The sequence below is a fragment of the Carica papaya genome, chromosome 5 (genome assembly GCF_054855325.1).
Source record: "Carica papaya isolate Zhongbai chromosome 5, ASM5485532v1, whole genome shotgun sequence".
NCBI lineage: Eukaryota > Viridiplantae > Streptophyta > Magnoliopsida > Brassicales > Caricaceae > Carica > Carica papaya.
The window spans coordinates 38608856-38621259 of NC_142313.1; the positions used below are offsets into that span (position 1 = coordinate 38608856).

At 35.0% G+C, this 12404-nt stretch overlaps 2 protein-coding genes across 4 annotated transcripts in view; both read right to left on the reverse strand.

The window, feature by feature from the left end:
- Positions 1 to 603: 603 nt before the first annotated feature.
- Positions 604 to 1779, reverse strand: LOC148266076 (SAUR-like auxin-responsive protein family). Its single transcript, XM_088220788.1, has one exon. The coding sequence runs from the start codon at positions 1256 to 1258 to the stop codon at positions 827 to 829; it is 432 nt and encodes a 143-aa protein (XP_088076914.1). The 5' UTR covers positions 1259 to 1779; the 3' UTR covers positions 604 to 826.
- Positions 1780 to 1922: 143 nt separating this feature from the next.
- Positions 1923 to 12404, reverse strand: part of LOC110807329 (Tetratricopeptide repeat (TPR)-like superfamily protein) — a 48633-nt gene continuing 38151 nt past the window's right edge. For 2 of the 3 annotated variants that reach the window (XM_088220785.1, XM_088220786.1), the window contains 6 exons: positions 10371 to 10445; positions 9586 to 9705; positions 8806 to 8922; positions 3743 to 3799; positions 2576 to 2669; positions 1923 to 2262 (listed from right to left, as the gene is read on the reverse strand). In XM_088220785.1, coding sequence (XP_088076911.1) covers positions 2610 to 2669; positions 3743 to 3799; positions 8806 to 8922; positions 9586 to 9705; positions 10371 to 10445 — 429 coding nt within the window. In that variant the 3' untranslated portion in view covers positions 1923 to 2262; positions 2576 to 2609. Of the gene's footprint in view, positions 2263 to 2575; positions 2670 to 3742; positions 3800 to 8805; positions 8923 to 9585; positions 9706 to 10370; positions 10493 to 12404 lie in introns of those variants that run through there. The other variant, XM_088220787.1, reaches the window with a different exon arrangement.

The following is a 12404-nucleotide window of genomic DNA, read 5'->3' on the forward strand; positions in this document are numbered from 1 at the left end:
TAAATCTAGATCCTCTATTTTTCACTTTTCTAGGTGGTTAAAGGAACTGAAAATTCATGATTCATTTGAACTTGTCATATCTAAAGATATTGACGGTGGAGTTTATTTAAACAGTTTTAATTTAAATATTATAAGTATCAATTTGAATAATATTATTAAAGATAATACAATGCTAGTTATATTCTATATCTATTCTGTAAAAAATAAAATTCATAAAAATTTAAATTGAACTCAATCGATTCCTACCCAATTGAAAACACTATTGTTATGACATCCAACTAAGGGCATAGTATTGAACCTAAATGTGGGAAATTTAAAATGTGTCGAACAAAATTGAGGGTTAAAAATTAAACCTCTATTAATCTCTCTCATTTGAATAATCCCCAATTAAGGAGAAGACAAATTACTATTTTTTTTTTTATTGAAAAAATATATGTTATAGAAATATATACATAGATGAATATGTAAAGTTATGTATTGTTTCTCAGATTACAGACTCAAAGATTTAAGATCTTTTTTGCCAAGCGAACAAACACACTCATATACATGTGTGTGTGTGTGTATGTTGTCTTATATGCAGGCATTTTTGGAATGATCCAAGTCTTATAGATAATCCCAATTACAAATGGATTAAAACGGATTATCCACACAAGAATTCAAATCTGTGTGTGGATAAATTATATATATATATATATATATATATATATATACATACATACATATTCACAGTAGATTTTGTGTTTCAAAAAAAATATATTGATCAATTTGATAAACAAAATTAGTTTACATGGTACAAAATGAGGATTAAACCTTCTAAATTATGTAGTCATATATTCTTGCTTTTGCTTTTGCTCTTGCACTTGATTTTTTGTCTTGAAACGCATCTATGCAATATCTCCTGAAATTCTTCCTCTTCACACGGGAATTGAAGTCCACCCTCGTGTTCATATCCAAATTCATCAGCCACAGATTCCATCAAAACCCTAAATTCTGGCATCGACAAGTATGTCATTGGAATCACAAACCTATGTTGTTCCCGCCCCACGTACACAGCCAAGGACCCTTTTGGAACATGCGCTTGTTTATGTTGGCTGCCATCTGATAATTCTCCAACCAACAATGATTCTTTAAAACTTTCTTTATACTCCACCAAGAATTTATGAATCGACTTGGGAGACATACTGAAAGATTTTCGATTACGTTTAGACTCAGACCGCCTCAGGCTGAGAATTTTTTTCAATGGTGGTACTTGATGCATAGTGTATATATCAGCAAAAATCCTAATAAACTACTATTAGTATAAATCTATATGATGAGAAGAAATGTAAAGGGAAATTAAAAAGAAAGTTAGTGGATATGTGAATTTATGCATGATCTTGGATGGATGTAATGTGATGGAAAATGAAGAGAAGAAAAAGCTTTTTGCACGAGACATGGAAAGCTCTTTCTCTGAACAAAGAAACAAAAAGGTGGGTATAAGTATTTATTAACCTGCCTAAATATGGTAGGTTCTTATTTATGGTCAAACCCATAAACCCAAATTTCAGGTGTGAATATTGTACACCACACACATTTACATGTATATATAGATATCTAGAATCTAACCCATAAATCCAAAAAAGAAATTCAGGTGTGATCATTCACCGTATGTGTATAATTATATATTTGGCTGCAGTTATGCACCTACGAACAAATTTATTTGGGTATATATATGTGAATGTAAATATATATAATCTAATAATTAGAAGAGATTCTAAAATAAAAGGAAATCTTGTTGGACTACTCTCTCAAAAATAATACAGATTCATAACGTAATGTTTTGTTATTCTTGCCCTGTTAGTAGATTCAGAGCTCATACGGTTTCCCAATTCAAGGTTATGTTCAGTAAGAAGGAATATAAAATGAAATGCAATTAAATGATGTAATAGAATTTGATGGGATGATTATATATAATATCATAATATCTACTTGTACAGATTAACAAATGCCTACAAAGTCCAAGATTAGAATAAAAAAACTTACAAAAGTCAAGATCGAACCAACTCGAGGTCACCGAGCTAACACATTAGGTATCACTAGCAACTATAACGTACAGAAACATAATATAAATTGATATCATATATAATTGGAATATTATTTTTATTATAAAACTAATAGTAAAATATGTACTCTTTGAAATCTGCATCTGCTCTGACTGCTATTTTAAATTCCCAGGATGGCCCTAGGCTGAGATTGCTTTTCCTCATCCACCACAATATTTTCCTGACACATATTTCATACTTAGAATTCGAAATACAGAAACAAAACTACCTTGATTATGTTAAGTACACAATATTCTATCTTCATCAAATCATCTGAAGTACAATAAGTAGATCCTACCTTCATAAAACCATTTAAAGTATGTAAACAGAAATTATTTCTCAAAAAAATTATGCTTTCTATATGAAATTTTTTCCTAAATTTTTATTTTATAAATATATATTTTAAATATTATCTTCAGTATGAATTACCACACATGGTTTTTACGTAAAATATATATTATTGACATGTATGATTTTGGTTTGAAATCTCTCACCTTAATAATGAACAAGCATTTTAGCAAAAAATTGTCATTTTCTCGAGTAACGATCCACAAGAGCCTTGGCTTTCTCTGGTGCAAAAAATCGGGCCTGCAAAATAATAATGTCAACAATTCAGCTTCACCCTTTCATGTATGTTTGGATTAAGGTAAACATCTCAAGTTGGGATGTGCAGCATGACATTGCAATATTGACGAAAGAAATCATGTAGCTGCATTTATCCAGTGAAATGGTGTGGAAGAAAATGGGAGAGAGAGAGAGAGACAGAGAGAAGGTTATTCAAATTACAATTTTCTGCTTTGTGTCACCTCTGAGTAAATTTGAATTACTTGTTCATACATAGAGGCACAGAACCACATTTCGTTCTCTTTGTATATTAACTTTGTCTTTGATAAAAATTTCACCCTTCTATATTATAGTGATTTGAAACCTATGAACTTATCCTGGATTTGGATTTGGAAACTATTTTATTCAAGACATCTAATTCTTTATCACCCATAAAGGTCTATTATGACAATAAACCAACAATCTCAGTTGCACATAACCCATTCTATGTGATATAACCAAACATGGAAGTGGATAACACTTCACTAAGGAAAAGATTGATAATGAACCGATATGCATGCTGTGCATCCTAATCACCTATCAAATTCCAGACATAGTTACGAAGGGATTGCCAAAGAAATTGACAAGTTGATTAGCAAGTTTGCAACGGAAGACATCTTTTAGCCAACTTGTGGAGTGTTAAGAGATTTGGAGAAATTAATTTCCAGCAGATCTGTTGAGGCATTTGGGAAATTAGATAACTTTCCAGCAGATTTAAGAATTATATTCTGGCATATTTGTTGGAAGATTCGTTAAAGATTTGGGAAATTAGTTTACAGATTTTTTAACTATTCTAGGCTATAAATTAAAGTCAATATATTAAAATAGAAAGGTAGGCTGTAAGTCTTAGTTGGTTTCCATTTTTGTGTGTATCTTTCCTATAACAGAAAATCATAAAAGCTCTTCAATTTAATTCAGAGTTACTGAATTCAACACTTTTGGTAAAACATTGCTGCAACATTTCCTTATTTACTAGTGGTTTTTAATTGAGAACGTGTGTCCTACATCAATAAGTTATTTATGTTTGTGCAAGTAGAAATAGATAAAAATATACTAACCTGTATAAGCATTCTCTCTGCCTCTCCAACTTTACCATTTTCTTTCAAAATAATTCCCTGCAGAAGCGTCAACACATCATTACGTATATGGTTTGCTAATTATCCGAGTATAACTTGATAGGATGTGATCAAGAATATGTACATGATTAAGAATTTATGCTTAGATTTTCATATCAACAAAACATTACAAAATATTACAATCTGATTGCCAAGAAAATAATAATGATAATAAATCTAAGGATATACATTTTAGCATACATCAAAAGATGCATATCATGCATTAATATAAGAAAATTTAAATAAAGATTAACAGACTTCCATGAAAATTAAGATTGTTAACAAATTTAATAATCTTAGAAAGTACCAAACCGACAAACTCAGAGTCAATATAAAGTGACCAACTATTCCTTACCTGAGAGAAGAATCGGCTAAACAAAGGATGAAGAGAAAAAGCGATAGAAGAGATATATTACCAAATCCATATACTTATCTACCTATTAAACTTTCCTCGAACATTAAAAATTACAGCCCTCTTTATAGACACTGCGCACACTTGCAAATATTAAATCAACTGCGATTTCTATTTTCCAAAACATTTCTAGGATATCTTATAGTAACTGGATATCTGAGAAAAATATTTTTTAAAAAAACCAAAATAATCCCCAAAATATCCTATAAATCCAAAACAGAACCCTAGAATAACCAAATCCGATCCTGAAAAGGTGCATCATAATCTAGAGAGCCCCAGAGCAACCTAGAAGTTTAGAAGAGATAAAGCCAAATATTCCAATGCACATCATGGTATAAAGAAAGGAGATTATTAGACTCTACTCTCCAAGAAAATAACATGAATAGTCCGAAATATTTTGTTTGACCTCATGGAACTTTTACCTTCCAATATCAATTAGTAAAAAACACCTTGTGAAAAGGATTTTGAGTCAAACACAGAAAGAAAGTTTCCAAGTAAATATGCTCTTATGGAACATGAGCATTAGGTAGATCAGGCCCTCCTGCTTGCATGGTCGAACCACTTTCCATTCAATACAGAAGCTTTGAGGTAAGCAAAAAAAGAATACAAAGAAGAAAACTCTTTGTTTAGCAAGTCTTGTTTGCTAGAGAATATGTGGCTCCACAAAAATTCTAACTCCATCAAATATGAAAGACACAAACTGATGTACGAAAATAAAATAAAATTATAAAAAGATGGAAGAAGAGGACAAAAAAGAAAAAAACAAATCCACAGTAAAAGGGATTAGCAATCAAAAGTCACAGGAAGGAAAATGCATTAATCACAAATTTGTACAACCACAACCACATGTTTGTCACAACCACACACACAGTGCTATTAAGACATATCAATGAAAGAGATTTGTGTAATGTTATCCATAATCAATCTTTTGACATTAGAGTATCACCCATTTTCATAGGATTCCTAAAGATTCTTTTACATTTAGAATATCGAACAGGAAACAACAACTAAATGGATCCTAACTAAATAAAAAAGAATAAAAGCTATATTAATAATAAAGTTGAGCTTAATTTTTTCTATATAAAAGAAGAAATATAACTAAGAGTAAATAAATACAAAAAAGGAGGATTAAGCGTCCCCCAAAAGAAAAAACAAAGTAAAAAGAAGAAGAAAAACAGGAGAAGACTAGATAGCAATTGATAAAATAGACAGCAAATCTCTGCAGGGAACTGATAAATAAACAATCATAAGAGTGTTCGTTGGCCTTGGTCCAAATAGATGCCAAAGAACAAATTTTATCCCTAAGAATCATAGAAGGCGGATTGTGGATTGTGAATTCAAAAAACTAATGCATTTCTCTCTTTTCAAATCACCCACATTCAAGCAAAAGTTGCCTTACACCAAAGAGAATTAGTCTCCAATTTCATCCTCAGACTCATCAGTACTGAAGAGATGGTCGTGAGTCTCCAAATCCCCACAACACATTACACGTACCCCAGGTGACCAGGCACGATTCGATCTGTGAGCTTGAAGCTTATCATTTATATTAAACCTACCCAAAACCACAGTCAAAATAAAATTCTTTAGCTTATAAGGAGCCAGCGTCTTCCATCAGGACTTGTTAAGGAAAACGTGTAGCAGGATTTTCAATCAGGAAATCTAAGTAAGACTCACAAGAATATATAACGGAGGATTTCAAGGACCAATTTTCTGCAATATATAAGATTAGAAAAAACAGCAGAATCTAAAAGCTGAAAAATATTGGTCATATCCACAACTTTATAATCATTGAGATTTCTGAAAAGAGTTGTTCCAAAACAGGTACTGCTAAGCCGAACCAAAAAGGAGGATATGGACGAATGCTGATTTCAGGACAATCTGTAAAGTTTAAGAAACAGGAAGCTAGGGAGGCATTGCTAGTCACAAGGGTTCTCCTAGAAGAAAAAATGAGAACTATCACCTACCCTCAAATGTATTAAGGGTATAAAAGAAACAAAGACTAGAAATAGCCTTCCAGGGGCTCTTGTATGCACTTGGAACATTGATCCTGGAATATCATCTTGGATGGAAACTGAACCTGCTCTTAATGAACCGATGCTATAAAGAATTGGGTTCCAGAGACCTCCATCCTAAACTAAATGATCTCTCTTAGACTCTCTCATTCTCCTTGACCAGAGGAAAGATTTCACCACCCTCTTAATGCTATAAGCTACATCCTACAGATTCTAAAGAGAGAAATGAAATAAAGGGGGACACTAGCGAAGATGCTTAAGAGTGGCCTTGCCCCCAAGGGGGAAAAGAGCTTCCTTCCAACGATCAAGATGCTCAGGAATTTTAATGAAAGGAAAAACAAGATCCCAGAAGAAAACAACCTTAGGATTCCCTCCCAAGAGAATAAAAGACCAATCTAAGACATCAAAACCTCTAGACTCAGTTAAATCCTTTATTCTCTGGTGATCAATGTTGATACCCACTAGCCTGCTTTTCCTTAGGTTAATACACAGACTTGAAATAATCTGAAGAAAATGCAGGATGATCGTCACATTATAAAATATAGCATGATCATAAGAAAGTAAAAGAATCATACCATCTGTAAACTGAAGATAGGACACTTGATTGTATTATGACCAACTCTAAGACCCTAAAGAATTCCCACTCTAGAAAGCAACCAGCTGCAAACATCAACAACTGTGAAGAGGAAGGGAGGCAAAGAATGCCTCAATCCACAGTTCCCATTGAACAAATCTCTAGGCCCCACATTAACTAAAACAAGAAAAGTTACAGAGAAGACAGCGCAAAATCCATGATCTCCATCTATAGTCAAAACCTTCCTCTCTAATACTTTATCAAGAAATACTTAATTTATTTGACCGTAAGCCTATTCAAAACCCAATTTATGCACTAAATCCTCAATTCTTTTTTTTTTCGAGATAAACTAAATCCTCAATTCTTGATCTCATAACATCCTTCACCACCTCTACCACAGAGGAAAGCCCTTGGTGAATAGAAATAGTCTTATCCAACATCTCACTCAACCTGTGAAAGAGAAATTTAGAGCTAATCTTATACATATTACTAATCAAGCTACTAGGATGGGAATCAAACTACCTCGATAGAGCAGCATTTTTACAGATCAAGGTCATAAAAGTTGGATAAATACCAATACCTACCTTATCACTAAAATAAAGTTCCTCAAAAACCTTTTGAAAGACCAACTTTAATAATGTCCAAATACTGTTGAAAGAAAGCAATATAAAACCATCAGGACCAAGGGCCTTTCTAATACCAAGATCACACACTAACTCTTGATTATGATTTCCTCAGAATCTCTTTTGATCCACCTAGTTCTATCTATGCTAATGGACACCAATCAAGCCCCTCATTAGAAGGGGCGATTGATGCAGCAATCCTCATACAGCTTCTTATAAAAATCAATCATAACTGACCCAATCATATCTGCCCCCTTTCCAACGCTAACTCCTCATCAAGCTTCTCCTCTTATTGCTCACCATTCTATGAAAAACCTTAAGAGTTGGAATCACCTCCATTAACCCATTTCTTCTTATTTTGCTTCTTTGGTGATATCATTATCTGCAGCCAACCTATCAAGAAGAGAAATCTTCAAGACTATTATTCTTTCTAACTACAATTTCTTGAAAAGCATCCTTGGTCCAACTCTTCAACTTGCCCCTTAACAAATTGCAGCTTCTTCAAAAATCTAAACTCCGCACCCCACAGGATTAACCTCCCACCCATCTATTACTAATATTATGCAAGAAATTAGGGTGAGCCAACCACATGTTCTCAAATCGAAATGAGGTGGCACCTCGACACTACCAGCCAGACTCCAAAAATTAGGACAAGGAAAAACCTCCGAGACTAAATCTGAGAAGAAATTTTCCCTAGTGTTGGAGACAAGTAACTGGTTAATATAAGATGAAACAACTATTCTATTATTAATTAACCAAAGAAACTGAGTGTTGGAAAGAGAAAGATCCTTAGCTCACAATCCAGAATAAAATCATTAAAACCCTTCATAGCAGCACCCATCCTATGACCTCCTAACTTAGATGGGAACATACAAGCATTATAATCTTCATGAATGCACCTGAAAGGGCTCCACAAGCCATAAACATATAAAAGCTCATCCTACGGGTAAGATCAAAGACAAGCGTGAATTGGATTATAAACACAAGTAAACTACCAAGTCTTTTATCGCTAATATTTAATAGTATCGATAAGGAGAAAGAGCCGTCAATATAACCAACATAGAAAGCCACTCTGTTATCCCAAATCACAAGATTGCTAGAAGCCCTGATAGAAAGACCAAAGGACAATTTTTTTTTAAACACGAATCCCAAATGCCAAGCAAAAGAAGAGATTCAAGGCTGGTCAATTTGTTCTAGGCTATTGACATTCCAACTAACTATCCTCGTAACAAATTATCGTTGCCTGTTCTATTCTAAGGATCCCCATGATGAATACTAGAGGCTAATATCTTAAGTTAAGGTTAGTACACCCCTTCTTCCTGACATAAATCCACCTGATTTTTTTGTATATTTTGTTGCATAAGAAAGCCAGGGAAGAGCAGAACCTTTGCTAAGTAACCACGAAAATCACTTGGATGCGTAGCAATAAGACGGTCATAAACAGATACAGCATCACTGATGTGGCCCCAATCTGAATATGCCTTTCCGAGAAGCAACTCAACCTGAGAAAACATGTCCTTTATATTAAGAAAAATAACTTAGGGAGATTTAGGAAATAACAACTTGAGCAAAGAGTTACAATATGCACACAAAGGGTTGTATGAACAGTCAAATCAAGAAATTCTTCAGAAAAGAAAGAAAAAATGATAACTCCCTGATTAATATTCGTTTACCAATTTGTTCTACATGAGGTTCATATTACTCTGGTACAGGAAAAACCTGGTTATGGGACCATTCACATTGATAGACTGCTGAATGTTGGTGCAAAATGATAGGACTCACGTGAAAGAAGAGGAACACTAAACTACAAACTGTTAACGTGAATCTATCGCCTCGAGAGAGAAAATAAAACTAAAATTAACTTCATGATAAACCAGTGGTTTCTTGTGCCTTCTCAAGTAGACTCAATATCTTAGGGATAGTGTCCTACACCAAACTGAAGATGGTTCTACTTATGGCAAATACAAAATTGGTTTTCGCAGTGACATGAATTTCTTACAGCAAGACACCTACAATAAATGGAGCTTCCAGAAACCATTTCTATTATCTGGCGAACCTACAGCTACTGCACAATTTAAATATGCAACAACCGAGGAATTCAAAATAATTTTCTGATTGCTATTATTTTATACATGCATACTCCGTAACCAAAAAAATTAACTCACTTGAATAGGATCCACCTCTGTCAGCTCCATTTCTTTTAAGCTGCTGTCCTCCTTATTGTCAAGACTGTTTTGCTTTCCTGCATATAGATGTTCACGAGTGCCCAGCAGAAACTGAACAGCCTGAATAAGATGAAGGGAAGATGAAATACTTGCACAGAAACATTATTTTTGCTTGCCAAAAGAATAAATCAATAAAAGAAAGATGAGGAGAATCGCATACTATTATCATATGAGGATATACATCAGATTTTGGAGTTAAATTTCTTTTGATGTTAAATTTCTTTTGAAGTTATTGTTATCATCTTCTGAATGCTTGATATGCATCTGTCATGGTTAGTCTTATATGTTGATGAGTTTTTTCTCACGAAAATGCAGCGTCTTGTTGTGTCTAACCCTCAGGTTAAGGTGTTGCAATTATGATCTGAGTGTTTGCTTTTCCCCATAGCGATCATGATCTTTTACATGTCTCAATTTTGGCATTTTTTTATGCTTCATTACTTCAAAACTCAAGTTTTGGTTTCCATTAAGCGGGGGAAAAAATGACATAAATAATATTCCTCAATAGCCTGTAAGTGTCATAAATAACCTATGCATCAATAAGTTACTCATGACTTCAGGTAGGCTGCTGTAACTGTGCTATTGGCCTGATACTTTTAACAAGCTAATGCTATATAACTAGAATTCACATACAGAAACAATGTATTATATATATTTAAAATTTTACATACAAGTGTGAGCGAAGTAAAAATATATTCATTAGTATCTTTATTGACCAAACAGCATACCTCATACGGTTTATTAGCAGCGAGCAATGCATTTGTAAGGCCTCGCAGTACTTCAAAATTGGTGCCTTTTGATATCTATCATGTGAAAGGGAAGAATACGGTACATGAACACCAGACTTCAGCTAGTAAAATGAACTTCAATTACCAATAACACAATGAAATAAATTTCATGGTAAAATATTATTAAACCGCTTCCATATTTACAATATGAACTCCGAAATGATTATTCACCTTATAACTGCCTCCTCCACATTAAAAGATTGAAGATCAAATTAAATAAATGGCCCAGTAACAAGTAACAGATACTATTTATGAGAAACCAGGAGAACTTTATAATACTCTTATGCAACAATTTGATTTGTTTTATAAAAGAATCATACCACTTAGAAGGATGCAAAGAGACTAATAGATAATAAATCTATTCCCCAAAGAAAAAGAAGGCAAGGAGAAAAAAGGAGCAAAGTAAAAATGCTATTAATACATGATAGCAATCCAATCCCATAAAGTGGATAAGGAAGTTCCTCTACAATGTGATTAATCTACATGACATAATTCAAAAATAAGTTAAAATGAGGTGATCCTATGTTTGGAAGGTGTTGTCAGTCCAAGGGTTCAAGGGGTTTGCTGGGACGCTTCTTTTAACATCCTCTCTCTCTCTCTCTCTCTCTCTCTCTCCCCTGTGTGGGTGTGTGTTTTGCCTCCTTTACCCAAAAGGTTGTCTCGAGACAACGGACCCTTGGCTGACCATGCCAGTGGGTCGACATAAGTTTCTTGTTATAGAACAGAAATCGTTCGACGTGGCGGAGGAGGGATGAGGGGTTCGTATTTACGAAAATGGAAGAGGCTACCATAAATCTATTTTCTATCAGATGGAAGATGTATCTTGGCAGCTCAAGTGCTTCAGCGTGTTCAGATGGGAAAAATCTGAAGGAGCGTGGAGAGATATCGGAGTAGTTGGAGGTCGTTATGGATGGCGTTGAATGGTAATAATCATGAAAAATTCCTGATTCTATCGGAAGGCAAAGAAGGCACAAATGGAAAAACTAATAGATTGTTTATTCCGGAAGGGGAAAAAGCCGTGGGTTGGTGGTAGGTAATGGAAGCTATTCATGAGGTGGCCGATTTGGAGTTGATTCTGCCGGAGTGGTTGAAAGGAAAAAGTTGGCTGCTGGTGAATGAACCAACGTTGGTGCCCGTCCTGGTGGCTGGTTTCTTCAAGTGTCTTGGTTGTTGTATCGAGTGGGAGCTTCGAAGGGGAGTGAAGAATAAATATTTTGCTGAAATGGTAAGAAATCCTGGTGCGGATTTGTGTCGGGTAGGGCAGATGACTCGTCCGAGTCAGAATGAAATGGGTCGAGGCATTTCAAATTTCAAAAGTAGGGATAGTACAGGTCACGTGCATGTGATTGAGCGGAAAGGTAAAAGTGATGGAGTTCGTGTTGGGCCAGTTGAAGCTTCAAAAAGGAATTTTTCTTGGGCTGAGAAAGGAAAATGGGTGGATACCCTTGGTGGCAAGAGGATGGGTAAGAGAAGAGTGAAAAAAATCGGCAATGAGGGGGCTGCAACAAAATATCACTGTTGCCCGATAGATGAGTGTTTGAAGGAAAAGGTAGGGAGTCCATTGTAACGAAAGGGGTGGAGCTGGATTGCGATTCAGAAGCAAGGGAAACAGAAGATGTAGAGAAGGATGTTTTGTGCGGGATTGAGAGATCCGTTGTGTCTGAGGTTTCTGTGGGGACCGAGGGGTTTGGAGGTGATGTTGGAGGAGCGGGGGTCGAGGGTTACGTGGCATCGTCGGGTGCGGAGGATGTGGGAATCGACCTTGCATTAATGGAGGTTGGGTTAATGGCGGACGATGACGGTGAGGCTCTGGTGGTGACCCCCATCCAGATTGACAACCAGAATGAGGGATAGCTGGCCATGGGAGATAGAGACTTGGCAGTACATTACTCGAACTGGGTTCGGCAGAACTTTGTCAAGGTGAGTAAGATGTTTGGGATGGGTTTTAATTTGTTGGAACAGAGGGTGTTGAGT

Coding starts and splice junctions, on each gene's coding strand:
- LOC148266076 (XM_088220788.1), bottom strand. CDS start 1,258: ATGCATCAAGTACCACCATTGAAAAAAATTCTCAGCCTGAGGCGGTCT.